Here is a 15,359-nt window from a genome sequence, read left to right on the forward strand (position 1 = left end):
TAATTGCATGCTGGCTCATCTGAACATATCAGTGGTAATCAGAGAAAAGACTGGAACTGAAGCCTTTTTCTCAATAAAGATGTCTTTAGAACTAAACTGTTCCAGCTAATTAGAAAAAAAAACTTTATAAAGTTTTATTAAATAAATCAATAAGATAATGTTTACATTTACAAGGTGCAAAATGCTTAAATATTGGCAGTCATTTTCCTTGCAGCATTCAACTCATACTGTCGTAAATAAAATCTGAAAAACCTGCAGTTTTTTCCTGTTTTATCCACTAATCATATCAAACTGCTCCATGTCCAGTTTCCTATATAACTTGCTGCTTTTGTAACACAGCAGTGAGAGAGCAGTGTGAGTAATCTGTGTGTGGGTGGAAACCACTCAGAAACTGCTATGCATTAGTAGCTGCCTGGATTGTTGCTACTTAAGTTCCTCTGTGCATTACATGCACAATGAGACGCCGACACTGGAGTCTAATCCAAGAGGTAAACATTTCATTTGTATGGAAGATTGTCTCTCTACCTTGTCTGATGAGGATCACAGGAGACCAACTGTGAACACTGGAGCAGGGCCTGGGCCTGGTTAATCTCTGGTGAGCCAAAAGGGCCCCCTCCCCAACTAATAGGTGGGAAATAGACGTTCAGATTCAGATGGGGAGGCATCGCCATGGTGATGGCAGTGATGGGAAAGGGGGGGTGGGATAGGTGGCTCTTTGGGGAACTGGGATAAAACTGCAAGCTTGGCAGTAATCAGTGGTGAAACCTGTAGACAATGACTAAGCCAAGCCTAATGGGGCCATCAGTATGAGTGACCATGCAATAAAGGGATAGTTTGGATTATTTAAAGAGGAGTTGTATGAGGTACTTATGATAGTCAGATGGTGCTAAACACGCCCCCAGTTTGGGGAAGCAGAGAGGAGCACTAACATGGAAGCTTTGCAATGATCTGCTGTGGATAGGGTCAACAGCAAAATGTATTTTAGGAACACTTCAAAACTGGCTGGAGTCATGGAGTCTGGCTGGTAAGGAGAGATTTGGTTTATGTAACAGTGGTTTCTGGTCAGAAGAATCTGTCTGATGGCCAGGCAAAGCAGTGAGAGTCTAAAATGCATTTTCCTGCTGACCCTGTTCACAGCAATTCATTGCTTAGCTTCCTACACCTGTATTCCTGCTGCTGCTTCTCCAAAGTGCCAACCACTGTAGGTAATACACTGACTATGGATGAGCAGCTCTTACAACCCCCACATCAAATAATCTGAATGATCCCTTTAACAGGTGATGATGCCAACTAAACCAAATGTGTGCAACACAAGTGCCAGACTTAAGTCACTACGTCGAACTGAGGCTTACACTGCCGAGTGTCCAGTCAATTGAATGTTGTCAATGGATCCTTTAATAGCTGTGACATGTTGAGTGGACACGAACCAAAATATTTGCACGCTCGATGGTGAAATCCTCCCTCTAAGATGCTTGAGATTGTTATCCACGTGCTTGAGAAGATCACAAAGTGTGCATCATTAGTCTGAAGAGATCTCTGGCTCAAATAGAAAGCCAATGGTGGATCACTTGAATCCCTTTCTCTGTGCCTGAGTGGATCCCCGCACGCAGAAAGAGGAGCAGAGAGGATGGGAGGAGAGGATGGAGGCAGGAGGGGAGGAGGAGGGGTGCAAGGGGCAGGTCTGGTCGGGGACCAGATGTCCTCCCAGTGGGGGAGGAACGATGAGGTGAGGATGGAAGGAGGGAGGGAGGTATAGGAAGGGGGGTTTCTCAGCAGTTGCCATGCCATGTCTGTTGTATACATAGTGTTCATATTGTTGAACATGCTAATAAATCACTGTGTAAATATATATGATGTGACGAATGCTGTAGATTTTATGATTTATTTCTATTATGTCTGTAACAACACAGGGCTCACTGTGCTACTTTAGACATTTAAACTACATCACTCAGATTAATTAAAGAAAGACATGGCTTCACCTTTGAGTGAACAACAATCACTTATTGAAATCACACGGGCACCTGCTTTTTGTCAGCATAACATCAGTTTGCTGGTTTGAATTGTAAATGCAAGTCTCCACATGCACTCTCGTCCTCCTCCTCCTCCTCGAAGCTTACATGAGTGATTAGACTGCAGAGGTAAATGCATAAGTGGCCTTGTTCTCCCGCCCACACACACACATACGTGCATCTCTATTGCTCACTCTCTTTATATACCTCCAACGTACTATAAACACGAGTTATTCAATATGCAGCTGAATTCAACAGTTGAGACGCCTAATTATTATCACTATACACCTTACATTCTCCACGATGGCATCTTCAGGTATTTTACTTGTATATATAAACTTCTCATGGTCTGGCACCCGTCTGTTCAGTGAGTTCATTAAACAAAATCAAAACTCATTGACCAGAGCTTCTACGATGCGGGACTGTAAAATATCATGTAGAAAAAATACCTTTGGGCAGTCAGCCTTTTGCTATTGAGCAGAACATACCTGGAACATTATGACGATAGAACTAAGGAACATAACATATCTTAACTTGTTCTCCAAACCTACAAAACTGGTGGTTCCTGGACAATTAAACGTGCTGTCAGAATCTGGACTAGAGCTGTAATCCGCACTAGTGATTATGTTATGTGTTTGCTAATTGTCTATGTGCTTATGTGCTTTTGTGCAGAACGTTTCCTAATTTGAACGTTTCCATTAATGTTTTTTGTTGCATGGTTATATCACTCTTTTATTATTTGTTCTTATGTGCTCACGTCTGTGCTTATTGCAACCAATGCAATGTGCTTTTGTATGTTATCTTTCTTTTTTACTTGTCATCCATTTGCTTTTGTCTGTGATTATGTGCTTTTGTACATTATATTTGAACATTTTCAACCTGCCAGGGACTTCAGATGAAAATTATTCTGTATTGTTAAATCTGGCACAGTTAAATGATGGACTTACAGGTTAAGTGTGTAACATTTAGGAAGATCTCTTTGCAGAAATGGAATGTAATGGTCATAAAGTTACTAGTTGTTATTTTAGAATAAGCCATTTTTATCTACATAGGCTGTGGGTCCTCATCAAGCTGCCAGTGCACAGTACTACAGGACACACCTACTACAAGACACACCCCCAAACTACACCCTTATCCCTCTTCCACAGAGTCTGCCATGTTGCATCACCATACAGGAGCCCAGAACAGACAAACTAAACATTGGCTCTAGATATGGGCTTTTGTGTTTTTTTGTGAGTTTAGTGGTAACCTTAGTTTCTCATACATGCTTGGCAGACAAGTTGCTTGCAAACTGCTGTTTGTTTATTGCTATTTGCTAGATGACATGAAATTCTACACACTAGTCCTTTAAATTCTTGTTAATTAATGTTCACTGTCCCTTCTTAAATAAAAGAAACATAAACATAAAAATGCACAGGCAAAAAGAGAAATAGTAATCAGAGTTCTTAATAACAGCTTTTAAAAAAATATTTTCACACTTAATAACTTTTACATTTAAAGGAAAATCCTCTTCCTATCTATCAACCTATATCCGCTGCCCTTTAACAGAAGCCTCTGGAGTCGGTCAGACATGCACACCTCCATACCAAACAGCTGTTTAGCATAAAGGTTTTTAACTAAAATCCCACTGGATACAGCACACACCTAATTACTCTATCACTCAATCGCCTTGTCAATGCCTCCATGTTCGAATGAAGTGCCTCACTAACTAACGCCTGCATTTGCTGGAACAGCCACTTTTGACGCATCCTTTCTCATCTGCATAGAAACTGGCTGACCAATCTAAACACCCGTTTTCCACACAATAGCATGCTCTAAAAAAAGGAGGCAAGCAAAAACTGGGCAGAAGGTTAATTAATCCAACTAGCACACAAAGGCAATAATATCACTTCAAACCTCAGACAGATTGGATGTGGGCAGCAGCTGTAATAGTGCAAATACCACAGATACAGTCAGCGTGGAAGTGTCACGTTTTACTGCATGGAAGATGGGTTAAAAATGACCTGTGGTGTGGGAATAATGTGTCAGTGTGTCATTAAATAGACAGACAACTGTGTTACAACACAGCAGTTGTGTTGGCTGCAGTGGTCTCTGCAACACATAATGCAGAATAAATATATGAGGGTTTGTTTGTGATGGCTGCCACTGTGTTTGTAGACATTTCTCAAGGTATCTGTAACATTCTCTTCACTGCATGATGAGAATCCATAGACTGACACTGCTCCTGTTGCACCACAGCAGCATATTGAGGATTTGCATTTTTCAGAATGGCATTAAAATTGATTTCTGTTCTATCCCAGTCACCCAATTCACTTAAGTCAACTGACTTAACTGACTTTAGTCATGGCAGATAACTTTACGTCATCCCTGTCTCTTAATTTGTTTCAGAGGGCCTGAAAAAACCTTGAATAAGACGTCCATCGTCTGTAGGCGTGAGCTGGCTCCCTGATCTCTCCCTGTCCCGCCCACTCAGGAGGTAATGGTGTTTACAGAGGTCAGACAAAGACTGAAGGCCATCCCAGTAACACAAATACACACATCCTGCTGGAAACCCTGTATATAATTCAGATTTGAGCAAGAATACAAGCTGTATAGACAGGGGACAGACTGTGCTGTTCTGCATAATTGAAAAATAACTACATGTTAAAACAATATATTTGTATAGATATATATATATATATATATATATATATATATATATATATATATATATATATATACAAATATATTTCAAACTCCATTTGAAAAATGTATCAGTGGCTGATTACAGTTGCGTTCACATAATCACCAACAATTTTGATCATCAACTAACTTTTTTGAGTATTTTTTAAAGAAATAAAATTGATTTTAGGTTCTTAAATGTGAATGTCTTTGGGTTGTGGACAAACAAGATATCTGAGGATGTCATCTTGGGCTTTGGAGAACAGTGACCAACATTTTTCACAATTTTCTGGAGCAAACAACTTATTGATTACTGAAGAAAATGACTGACAGATTGATCAATTCTGAAAATAGTTTGTATAATAATTAGTTAGAGCCCTAGTCAACACCATATTTTTACTGATTTGCTTTCAATTAAAATCTTATAGCAGCACACTTAGGAGAACCACCAGTGGTCATGAAACTCCTGCAAAATGCAAAAAGCCGTATCTAGAGCCAGTGTTCGGCTTGCCTGTTCTGACCTACTGTAGAAACATGGCAGCCTCCATGGAAGAGGACCCATGACTTCTGTAGGCATAAATGGCTCATTCTCAGATAACAAAAACACAGTGATTCTTATTTTCAGATAATTATATACTAATGAGTGACCAAACTCATTAACAACTCTTTTGGTTTTGTTTTTACAAACATGTAGTTTGGAAAATAATTATGATCCATGATGACAGCAGGGCCGAACTAAAAGAAAAAGTTGCACAGTCTATCTGCTACTTCACCACTACTTCAGTCAGATAAACATCAGTTAGACAAGCAAGCCACACTTACATATTTAACTAGACAAATCATCTGTCTCTGTCCTTTCTCTGCTACTAGAGGATGGAGGTGGGGTTGCAGGTTAACAAGGAGGGTGCATTTTGGTCACTTTGCTAATGAGGGAGGATGGCCCACCTCCTCATCCTCCCTCAAATCACTCATTAAATATGTTCCTTCTCTGCCACATTCTGCAAAGAAATTCCCCTAAATATTACACACTGGACCTTTAAATATAGGCATATATCAGTCTTTTATGCTCAGAGAAATCGGTTATTCCCATAATCCAGTAATTGAGTCTGGGAAAAATTAAAACAATTGTGCATGATTTCATTAAATGCTCTCAAGACTAAATGTCTCTTCATTTAATTGCCTCTATTGATAGTTACAGGTAAATGTAAATATATTGCTAAAATACTAGAATACTAAAACTTTAATGTCAGTTCAAGATTATTACTAATTAATCTAAAAATCTGAAGAACAGCACTAAACATAGATGACAGAGAAAATCTATCACCATCCATCTCAGGTCAGTGAGTGCCGAGCTGAAGACTGGAGGTGTAAAATGGCTGGTATGGCCATGCATCTGTCCCTGGGCTCGCTGTGCGTCAGTCTGTGCATACAAAGACCCCACACAGACCCCACAGGCTGTGCATGCATGTTAATAAACAAATCAAATAAAATTCCACAGTGGAGTTGTCCTCTTTTCAGTCTGTCCTTTGACACCTCTTATTTTTTTTCCCACTTTAATTATGTTGTCTTAAGATGTTTTCATTGCAAAATGATGATGACGGGCTGGAGCGATCCAAATGTCTGCTGTAGCACTTATGCAACTTAATCATAATATTCAGGGCATGTTTCCAAAATAAAACCAGTGCAGTGAGCTTCTGTTGAGTCTGGGCTGTAGGCTGCTATGGTTGAGGAGAACAGGGTCTTTGTCTATAATTCATAGAGCTAAATGGAACGGAGCAGCCTTCCCTGTCACTACATGTCTGCAGTAAAGCTCCTAATGTAGAGCCAGCAAAGCCAAGAAGTGGAGTGTGAAAATAAAATACTCCTTAAGTACTGCACACCACCCAACAAAGACCATGTGTGCACACAAAGGTCTATTTAAATCCACAGACAGCAGAAACCAGACAGAATATTTTGTTTGATGAAGACTTGCAGGTTGATTCCTATAGATTCCTATTTCATTGTGCAAAAATATTAATAACAACTACATCAGGGTACACTAGAAATAGTGTGCCTACATCTTTTTTCCAAAAGTCTGCTCAAAAACAAGAAATAATCTGAGAATTAGAGAAAAATCATTGCAATTTTACAACAATGCATAATTGATGCCTTGGGAGATTTTCATTGTGTTCAGTTAGATTGAGGAAATAATACAAATAAAAGATAAGAAAATACACTTCATAGATAGAATTAATAGACAGAAAAGATAGAAAAGCAATTGACAAAAGACACTGCATGTGAGTGGGTATGTAAAAAGAAGGAGAAAATGAGCAAACTAAAAAAAATTGAGAAAACATACTGTCATTGAAATAAACGGTATCCATATTTGTTTTGCAAAGGAAATGCTTAAAATAAGCACATGAACATGCAAAAGAAATAATTTGTAGAATATTCCAAAATATTTATACTAAGAACTGTTCAAAATAAATGACAAATATTTTTTGGGCAATTATTCTGGTATGAAAGGCATTCAGTTGTTAAGAAAAATGTTAATTCTGTTCATTATAAGGGGCTGTAAACTCAGCAAACAGTAATAATAAACACTGAATGCTCCCTATGGCTCTTAACAACCGCAGTCAATTTCCCCTCCATAAACAAAAGGACATCCCTTGTCTTTCCCGTCGTTTATTGCCCTCAGGAGCGGGCTATACTGAAACTGAAAAAAATAAATACCAAAGCTTTCAAAAAACTGTCATAGTTCATAATGACTCTTATCATTCACTTTCCTCTGAAAGCGGATGCATTTGAAGGAGTTTTTACCCATGCAGTCATGTGCACAAAGCGTTTACTTCAAACACAAGATAAATTTCACTTTACCTCATACTGGAGATACTGTTTCCTCCACTCTGGGGTGATGTGGGACGAAAGATGCTCCGCGAATTTCATTTTGCCGGAACAACTATCCCCTCAAACCTCCGTTAAATCCGAGAGAGAGCTGCTGTCCCCTTCTTCTTCCCCGTCGACGCGACTTTTGTTATTTCAGTGAACTTGCTGCTGCTGCTGCTGCTGCTGCTGCTGGCTCAACATGCGGTGCGTCAGCCCCGGCGGCGGACTCCGCTCCTGCTCCTCTTCACTCCACTTCTGCTGGCTCGTCCCGGTCGGTGCACTCCGAGGAGCGGATCCCGTCCCACATACTATTTTCACGGGAAGGACTGGAGCAGCGGCAGCGGCCTTACTGTGACAAACAGGTGGTCGGACGGCAGTTTAACGGAGCCGGTGAGAGTGGCTCAGTGACTTTGCTCCGTCCCTCCCAGCTGGGCAGGTCTGGGGACATTGCGGTCCGCCATCGCATTGAGCCACAGCGGCGACGTGGTTGCGTCAGCAAAGCGCGCAGGAGCACCGGCCGGCTGGGCGCTGCTGTCGGGACCTCCTTTGAAAACTATTGGCAGTGCGGTCAGGAAACCCCTCACCTCCAGACCACTGTCTCTGGTTTCATCAGGTTTTTGTCTCTGAGAAGCCTGTTGCTGTGTGTCTGTAATGAAAGTTGAACTTAAATCAGCGAATAAAGCAAAAAGTCGGGTCAAAAGTCAGACTCAACTTTATTGTCAACTCTGCCAGGACAGTCCATACTAACAACTGTTTCTTAACCTGGTGATTGAAACTCCAAGGGGATAATTTCCAAGATGGCTGTAAAGAATAAAATAAAATTAAAATAACTTTATGGCAAGCAGCAGGGACATCAGCCCCTTTAAGACATTCACATGAGGTACAAACACTCAAAAATATGCAAAGATGGTCTCAAGAAATTTAGCAGCCACCTCAGAAGTGGCTAAAACTACAGAGATGTTTACCAGTTATTACCAAAATAAACCTCTGTGTTCTGAACAGAGAGAAAAACTAACAAAAAGTAACATTTGCATTTTTTTTTTTAACAAAATATCAATCTTAAACTACATCCAAGCAAGCATGATGTGAAATAACAGCCATATTTTTGACTGGGGAGTGTTGTTTTGTTTGTTTGTTTGCTTGCTTGCTTTAATATTACAATGGTTGTACCAACGATATGATGTGAGTTTGGTAGCTTTCATGTGTTATGCAGTAATTCCTGAACAGTCTTAGAAGTCTTAGTGATTTTTTGGGGGGCACCTGAATCAAAGAGGTTGAGAACCACTGATAATAAAGGATCGAAATGCCTTTTTTCTCAGACCCCTGATGTAAACATACAAGTACTTAAATAACAACAACGATTAAAAAATACCAAAAGTAACAAAATCCTAAGCAATGAACTAAGAATTTAAATATTTATAAGTTGGGCAGAAGGTCAAGGGGGGGATGTGCAAGTAATATGTCATCCTCAGAATTAGTAATTAGCAGCAGTTTTGTAAAAAGAAAAGTTATTATGGCCAAGATCACATAATGATTACAACTGTACTTTCTTGTCATGATTGACTGTCATCATCCCTTTGTCTCTGCACAGACTTTTTTTTTTTTCCAAAATTCCTGCTTATTTCTGCATTTCTACAATTTATCTGGAAGTGGGACAGTGAATTATAGACTGTCCTTACTTTTTTTTTTTTTTAATCAGAAACCTTTGTTTGTGCTCTGGCACAGCAGGATAATAGGCTTCCATTAAGGATCTCATTATACTGTCCAAACTCAAAAGTTCCCTAGATGTGTGCTAAATGCATTGAAAGTTACTGAAAGTTAAACTAAACAAGTTGGACAGGCTACTCTGTGTGTTTCTGAGTTCATCTCATGAGCGTTTGGGGCTGCAGCTCAGTGTCTGTTGCAGTGATGGAACAGGTGATACTTCATCACTATGCCAACAGCTGCATCTGCTGGACAAACTGTGCTAATGCATTTTGCCTCCAGTGCATCTGAGTTGGATGAGGCCAGACACAGCTGTGATATTAAATGGCTATAATGATGGAAAAATGTCTAATGATGAAAAAAAGAAGCGTTTAATTAAAATGGGGCACACATGCATGTAGATGTGGGCTTATAGTAATGCATTTCTACTGTTGGTCATCTTTTGAAGTGCCATGTGATGGATTTGTGGATTAATTATTTTATTGGCAGGGTCCAAAACTTGAAGATTTACAGTAAGCAATGCTTGCTAGATACAGGCTGCAACGACACTAGCAGCAACAGTAGAAGAGGAATAAAGTAAACATGGATGTGCAATATTGAGTGAATAAAGTAACCATTTATATATAAAACATACAGTTCATTATCATTATCAATGAACACAGCACATACCCCTTTCAGAATAAAGGCCTGATAATCGTTTAATGGTATGAAAAATGTTGTTGGCCATGTTTATGGCTTATAATTGTTATTACAGTAATAATCAGCATGCTGTATTTTTATCACAACACCAATTCAACAACTCTATCCCCTAACAAGTTCATCATCATGTTTCATGTTTAAGACTGAATATGAACTGATTCTTATCTTCATTTATTCACTGATTCAACACCAGATTATACTTGAAGTGCAAAGCTTTTATTCAGGATGGGCTTATTTTCAGGGGAGACGTCACTTAGTTCTGCACATACTGTGCACAGTTCAGCTTGATGGAGAACCAACAGTAGAGCAGAAAACACACCAGTCAGTGCTTTATTGTCCCCATTCTGTGTGATAGAAAAGGAGTTGGATGAATGTTACTCAGTTGAATGAATGTCACTCAGTTGTTGGTTGTGTCATTTGGAGAGGAAAAAGCTTTGTGATTTTCAATATTTGTTTATTTGAATTTATGATACTTTTTTCAGGTTTTCTTGTGTAATGATGAGACATAAATGTAGAATATAAATAAGCTAATTAATAAGGCACACCAGAAAACATCTGTCGTGTCTTTTTTCATTGTATTTCTTTGTGGACTATGTGTGACTTTTAAGTCTGTACTGTACATGTACTTATTTATTCATTACAAGGTGTAATCTACTTAGTTACTTTTACAATCATAGTTGAGTACTGAGTACAATTTGAATTCATATCCAAACCTTTCGTCTGCATTGTAGTGGCCGATAATATGATCTGATCACAAACGGAACAGCAGAAAACCAGGACATACAAATGAAAACCAAATCAAAATACTGTGGCAGCACACATTTGGAGTAACAAATCATTAATTGCAGTTAATTAAATTAACTGATTAAAAATGTATTGATGGATATTTAATCAATAGTCATGGCAGTAATTGCACCTCATTTGACACTGTTTTGTCTGGTGGAGCCATTTGTTGAATAAGGAAAATTTAACTTAAAACTTAAAATGAGAAAAAAAAAATTACCAAAAAAAGGAAATGTGTTTTAAGACATATAAATTATTAACGATTAATCACTTGTAGGATAACACACAAAGTTTGCAACCTTAGTCTGGAGAGGTGACATGAGATCAACAGTTAAACGTAACTAATACTCTGGGTAGTTTTTGCAACAAATACTTTGTACTTTTACTTCAGTATTTTTCTAACACCAGTACTTCTTCTTGTAATTGAGTAATATTTTAGCAATGTAACAGTGCTTCTACTTGAGTAAAGATTTTCAGTAATCTTTCCACCACTGGTGGTAACAGACAATCAAAGACAAATAAATTCAACACAAGAGGTACAAAAAGCAAGGCAGATTTATTTACAGTCATACAACACAGGGTTGTATATCAAGGTTTCGTTGTAGTTGGATGTTGCATGGCAGAGAGCTGAGGATGACTGAGGCAGTCTCACAGCCTGAGGGAAGAAGCTGCTCCTTAGTCTGGGAGTACAGGAGCGAACACTTCTGCATCTCTGAACAGGCTGTGCATTGTTCCTGTAGATGACACACATCGTTTCAGTGGCGGTGGCACAACATGAATTAATTTATATCAGACACATATCTGCTAAAAGAAAGACAACTTTCAGAGGTAAAAGATCCACATTAAACTTACATTGGTTCTCTCCGTGTTCTGCTCAGAGAGAAAAGAGGCAGATCATCAGAGAGTTGAGCGGGGACACCTTAATAAAAAGACAGTGGACAAAAGAGAAAGTGAGACATACAGGCTACTTCTCAAACCAAAACCATAATTTTTCAAAATGATGCAGAAAATCTTAACATTTCACAGGTGAGGCTTTGACATACTTACAAATAGGAATAGTGGAGTTGAGCACAAAGATGGTGATTACAATGATGATGATGATTGGTGCCTGTTGTGGCATCAATTGTGGAGACATACAGCACAATCCTTATAGTTTTGTCTTGAACCAAAAACATTATTTCTCAAAACGAGGCAGAAAATTTAACATTTCAGAGGAGAGGCGTTTAATACTTACAGGAAGAGGAGGAGGGCAGAAGCTCATAGTTGCCAGTTGTGGCAACAAGCTGCTGTGTTTGCAGCAGTGAGTACAGTGAGAGAGGAATGTGGTGGTACCTTAAAAAATGGTAGAATACAAAGAAGAAAGATAAAGTGAGAGATACAGTCCAGTCCTTAAGGTTTCTCTTAAACCAGAATTTCTTAAAACAATGCAGAAAATTCTAACATTTCACAGGAGAGATGTTTAGATACTTACAGGAGGAGGAGGCTGAAGGTTCACTGGACACCAGTGTCAGATGATGAAGAGCTGGAGCTGCTGTCTTTGCTGAGGCAGCAGGTTCGGTGAGGGAGGTGCCTTAAAAATTAGAGTGGACAAAAGATAAAGTGAGACATACAGCCCAAAATCTTACTTATCAAAATGATGTAGAAAATTTTAACATTTAACATGAGAGACTTTGAGACACTTACAGCAGGAGGAGGAGGCCAGAGGCTCACAGGAGCTTGTTGATGGATACCAGTGTGAGAGAAGGTCAGCTGAGGTGTTTGTGGAGGAGCTGTAGCTGTCTGTGCAGAGAAAATGGGTATGATGAGGAAAGCCAGCCAAATCCTTAAGATGTTTCTCAAACCAAAACCATAATTTCTCAAAAAGATGCAAAAATTGTTAACATTTCATAAGAGAGGCATTAAGATACATACAAGAGGAGGAGGAAGCCAGAGGCTCAATGGTGCCTGTTGCTGGACACCAGTATCAGAGGAGGCCTTGATGTATTTTTCATGGTCAGAGGACGGCATTCAATGAGGTACCTTAAGAATTAGAGTGGACAAAAGATGAAGTGAAACATACAGTCCAATCCTTATTTCTTTTCTCAAACCAAAACAATGCAGAAAATCTTAACATTTCATCAGAGAGTTTTTTTAAAATACTTACAAGAGGAGGTGGAGGCCTGAGTATCATTGGTGCCTGTTGCTGGACACCAGTGTGAGAGGAAGCCTTGATGCGTATTCATCAAAGTCAGAGGAGACGTTTACAGAGGAGGTGTAGCTTTTGTTTTTTCAGAGGCAATCGACATGGTGAGGGAGGAATTCAAGGAGGTACCTTTAAAATTGAAATAGACAAAGAAGAAAGATAAAGTGAAACATACAGTCCAATCCTTCTTCAAACCAAAAAGATTATTCCTCAAAATTAGGCGGACAACAGAACATTTTGGTTCTGACATACTTACAGGAAGAAGGGATAGTGGAGTGGAGCACAGTGGAGACACCCAAGTCGTTTTTTAGCCACAGGCTCATTGGTGGCAGCAACTGTAGAAACTGCTGTTGGTCTCCAGAAGAGCTGCAGCAGTACGATTGCAGCTGTGCAGAAGCAATGAGGAAGGAGAGGCAGGGCTTTGTCTTGACTTTTAACTGTAGGAGAGCATGTAGTAGGAAACTGGACGGATTGCAGTTTCTGTGGTTGATGAGGTGACAGCTGCTTTGTTCTTTGTTCTTTGTTCTTTGTTCTGGCACAGAGGTAGGCCTTTGCTCATAGTTGGTCGGTGGTAGGAGGATTTGTCCGACCAAAACGCCCTCTAGGGCCTTTGTAGAGCAGGTAGGGATCTTGGAATTTTTTGAGAAGGCCTTCATATTGTCAAGGCGTCTCTAGTGCCTTGCAACCACTCCCAAGCCCGGGCATTTTTTATTTTTTTTTGTAGTCTATGCCTTACCAGACTACACTTTGTGAGTGAGAGCACAGAGTAACTGAGGAGTTGGTACAGGATATATCTTTGCCAAAGCCAGCGACTGACCTGGTGCTGGAGAGGCTGGTGGTGGGAAATTAGAAGCCAGCTATTCATTAGACAAAATGCATTAAACCTAGCAACCCACTGGATCAGCTACCGGCTTGACTGATCACAAGGTTCCCAGGATGGTAACTGGCACACTGGGGCTGACGACCCGCAGACCAGCGACTGGCTCGGCTGGTCACTGTCTTCTGAGGATGGTCACAAACAAGCCAGGAGTAGGCACCTGTTGAAACAGCTACTGGCTTGGCTGGTCCTTAGCTCCTGAGGCTAGTTACTGACATGCTGAGGCTAACCAGATTAGGTACTAATGGTTGCCTTCTTCTCTTGTATTCATGAGAGCAGGCATCGCTTCCCTGCTCTCATGTCTGTGAAGATTCGCAGTCATCCAGGTCATGACATTCGTAGAAAAAGCTTTTCTTAGGAAACTGGACTTGGTTGGGTTTTTGTAGATGTTTTGCTGACTAGTTGGGAGTTATTTACTAATACTACTTGGGAGTTTCAGGTATTTAACTTCTGAGGAGTTTTAACATCTGAAGGCAAAACGAAGGCGTGGCCCGGCGCGTTTGCTGTTTTGTGCTCAGCGGACTGGAGTAACAATCACAATCACAAAACAACTTCATTCATGGTCACTCTCTTCCTCACACAGGATTGTCGATTAGTTAAGTGTTATTTGAACATATTTTCTATTCTATATATTTTCAGATTGTAGATATTGAAACTAAAAGCGTTCGCATGTGTCTCGCGCACACGTCACTACAATCACTTTTCATTAATGTTAAACAGCCGTACGCGCATGTGTCTTTAAAGATAAACTCACTAATAAGGAATATATATATACATAAAGCCTAATAATTCTAAACTGACTGGTAAAGTGAGCGCGGGCGGGATCACAGCTGTCAGTTGACAGCGTGATCACAGCTGTCAGTTGACAGCTCGAGCAGCTGCAGTGTTTGTGTCTGTGTGTTTGTTATGATCCAGAAAAACAATGACTAAACTAAATTATGATCTATAACATACAAAACATACAAGACACTATATCTGACCACACGAGTCCGGCCCAACCCGCAGAGAAAAAGGTTATGTGTGTGCACTTCCCACTTGCGCTTTAGATCAACGTAAGATAGGGCTCTAAGACTTCACAGACATGAAAGCAAACAAGTGATGCCTGCTCTCATGAATACAACAGAAGAAAGTGACCATTAGTGCCTAATCTGGTTAGCCTCGCCATGCCAGTAACTAGCCTCGGAAGCTAAGGACCAGCTGAGCCGTTAGCTGCTTCAGCGGGTGTCTAGTCCTGACGTGCAAGAGACCATCCTCAGAAGATAATGACCAGCTGAGCCATTCACTGATCCAACGGGTTGCAAGCCTCAGTGTACTAGTTTCCATCCTGGGAAGCTAGAGACCAGTCAAGTCAGCAGCTGATCCAGTGGGTTGCTAGGTTTAATGCATTAGTCGAATTGACAGCTGGCTTCTAATTTCCCACCGCCAGCCTCTCAGCACTTGCTTATCATTGACCAGATCAGTAGCTGGCTTTAGCCTTAATTTTTTTCCCTGTACCTTGTACTTCCTCAGTTAACTCTCCATTTAATCTGTTTCTACTGGGTGCTCTTCTTTCTTTTTTTTCTTTTTTTTTTTTTTAGAG

General features: G+C 40.0%; 1 protein-coding gene and 1 long non-coding RNA gene across 2 annotated transcripts in view; both read right to left on the reverse strand.

Moving 5' to 3' along the window:
- The window catches only part of xpr1a (xenotropic and polytropic retrovirus receptor 1a), a 96,197-nt gene extending 88,035 nt beyond the window's left edge, over nt 1-8,162 (reverse strand). The window contains exon 1 of the mRNA XM_084722265.1: nt 7,527-8,162. Within this exon, the coding sequence (XP_084578391.1) occupies nt 7,527-7,595 (69 nt within the window). The 5' untranslated portion in view covers nt 7,596-8,162. The remainder of the gene's footprint in view (nt 1-7,526) is intronic.
- Nucleotides 8,163-12,632: 4,470 nt separating this feature from the next.
- Nucleotides 12,633-14,104, reverse strand: LOC146324163 (uncharacterized). Its single transcript, XR_014771186.1, has 3 exons — nt 13,160-14,104; nt 12,865-13,032; nt 12,633-12,740 (listed from the first exon to the last, which is right to left on the reverse strand). It is a non-coding gene; the product is annotated as an uncharacterized LOC146324163 (long non-coding RNA).
- Between the last annotated feature and the right edge of the window lie 1,255 nt (nt 14,105-15,359).

This window comes from Lutjanus erythropterus, chromosome 7, assembly GCF_056507025.1.
Source record: "Lutjanus erythropterus isolate fLutEry1 chromosome 7, fLutEry1.hap2, whole genome shotgun sequence".
Taxonomy (NCBI): Eukaryota; Metazoa; Chordata; class Actinopteri; order Lutjaniformes; family Lutjanidae; genus Lutjanus; species Lutjanus erythropterus.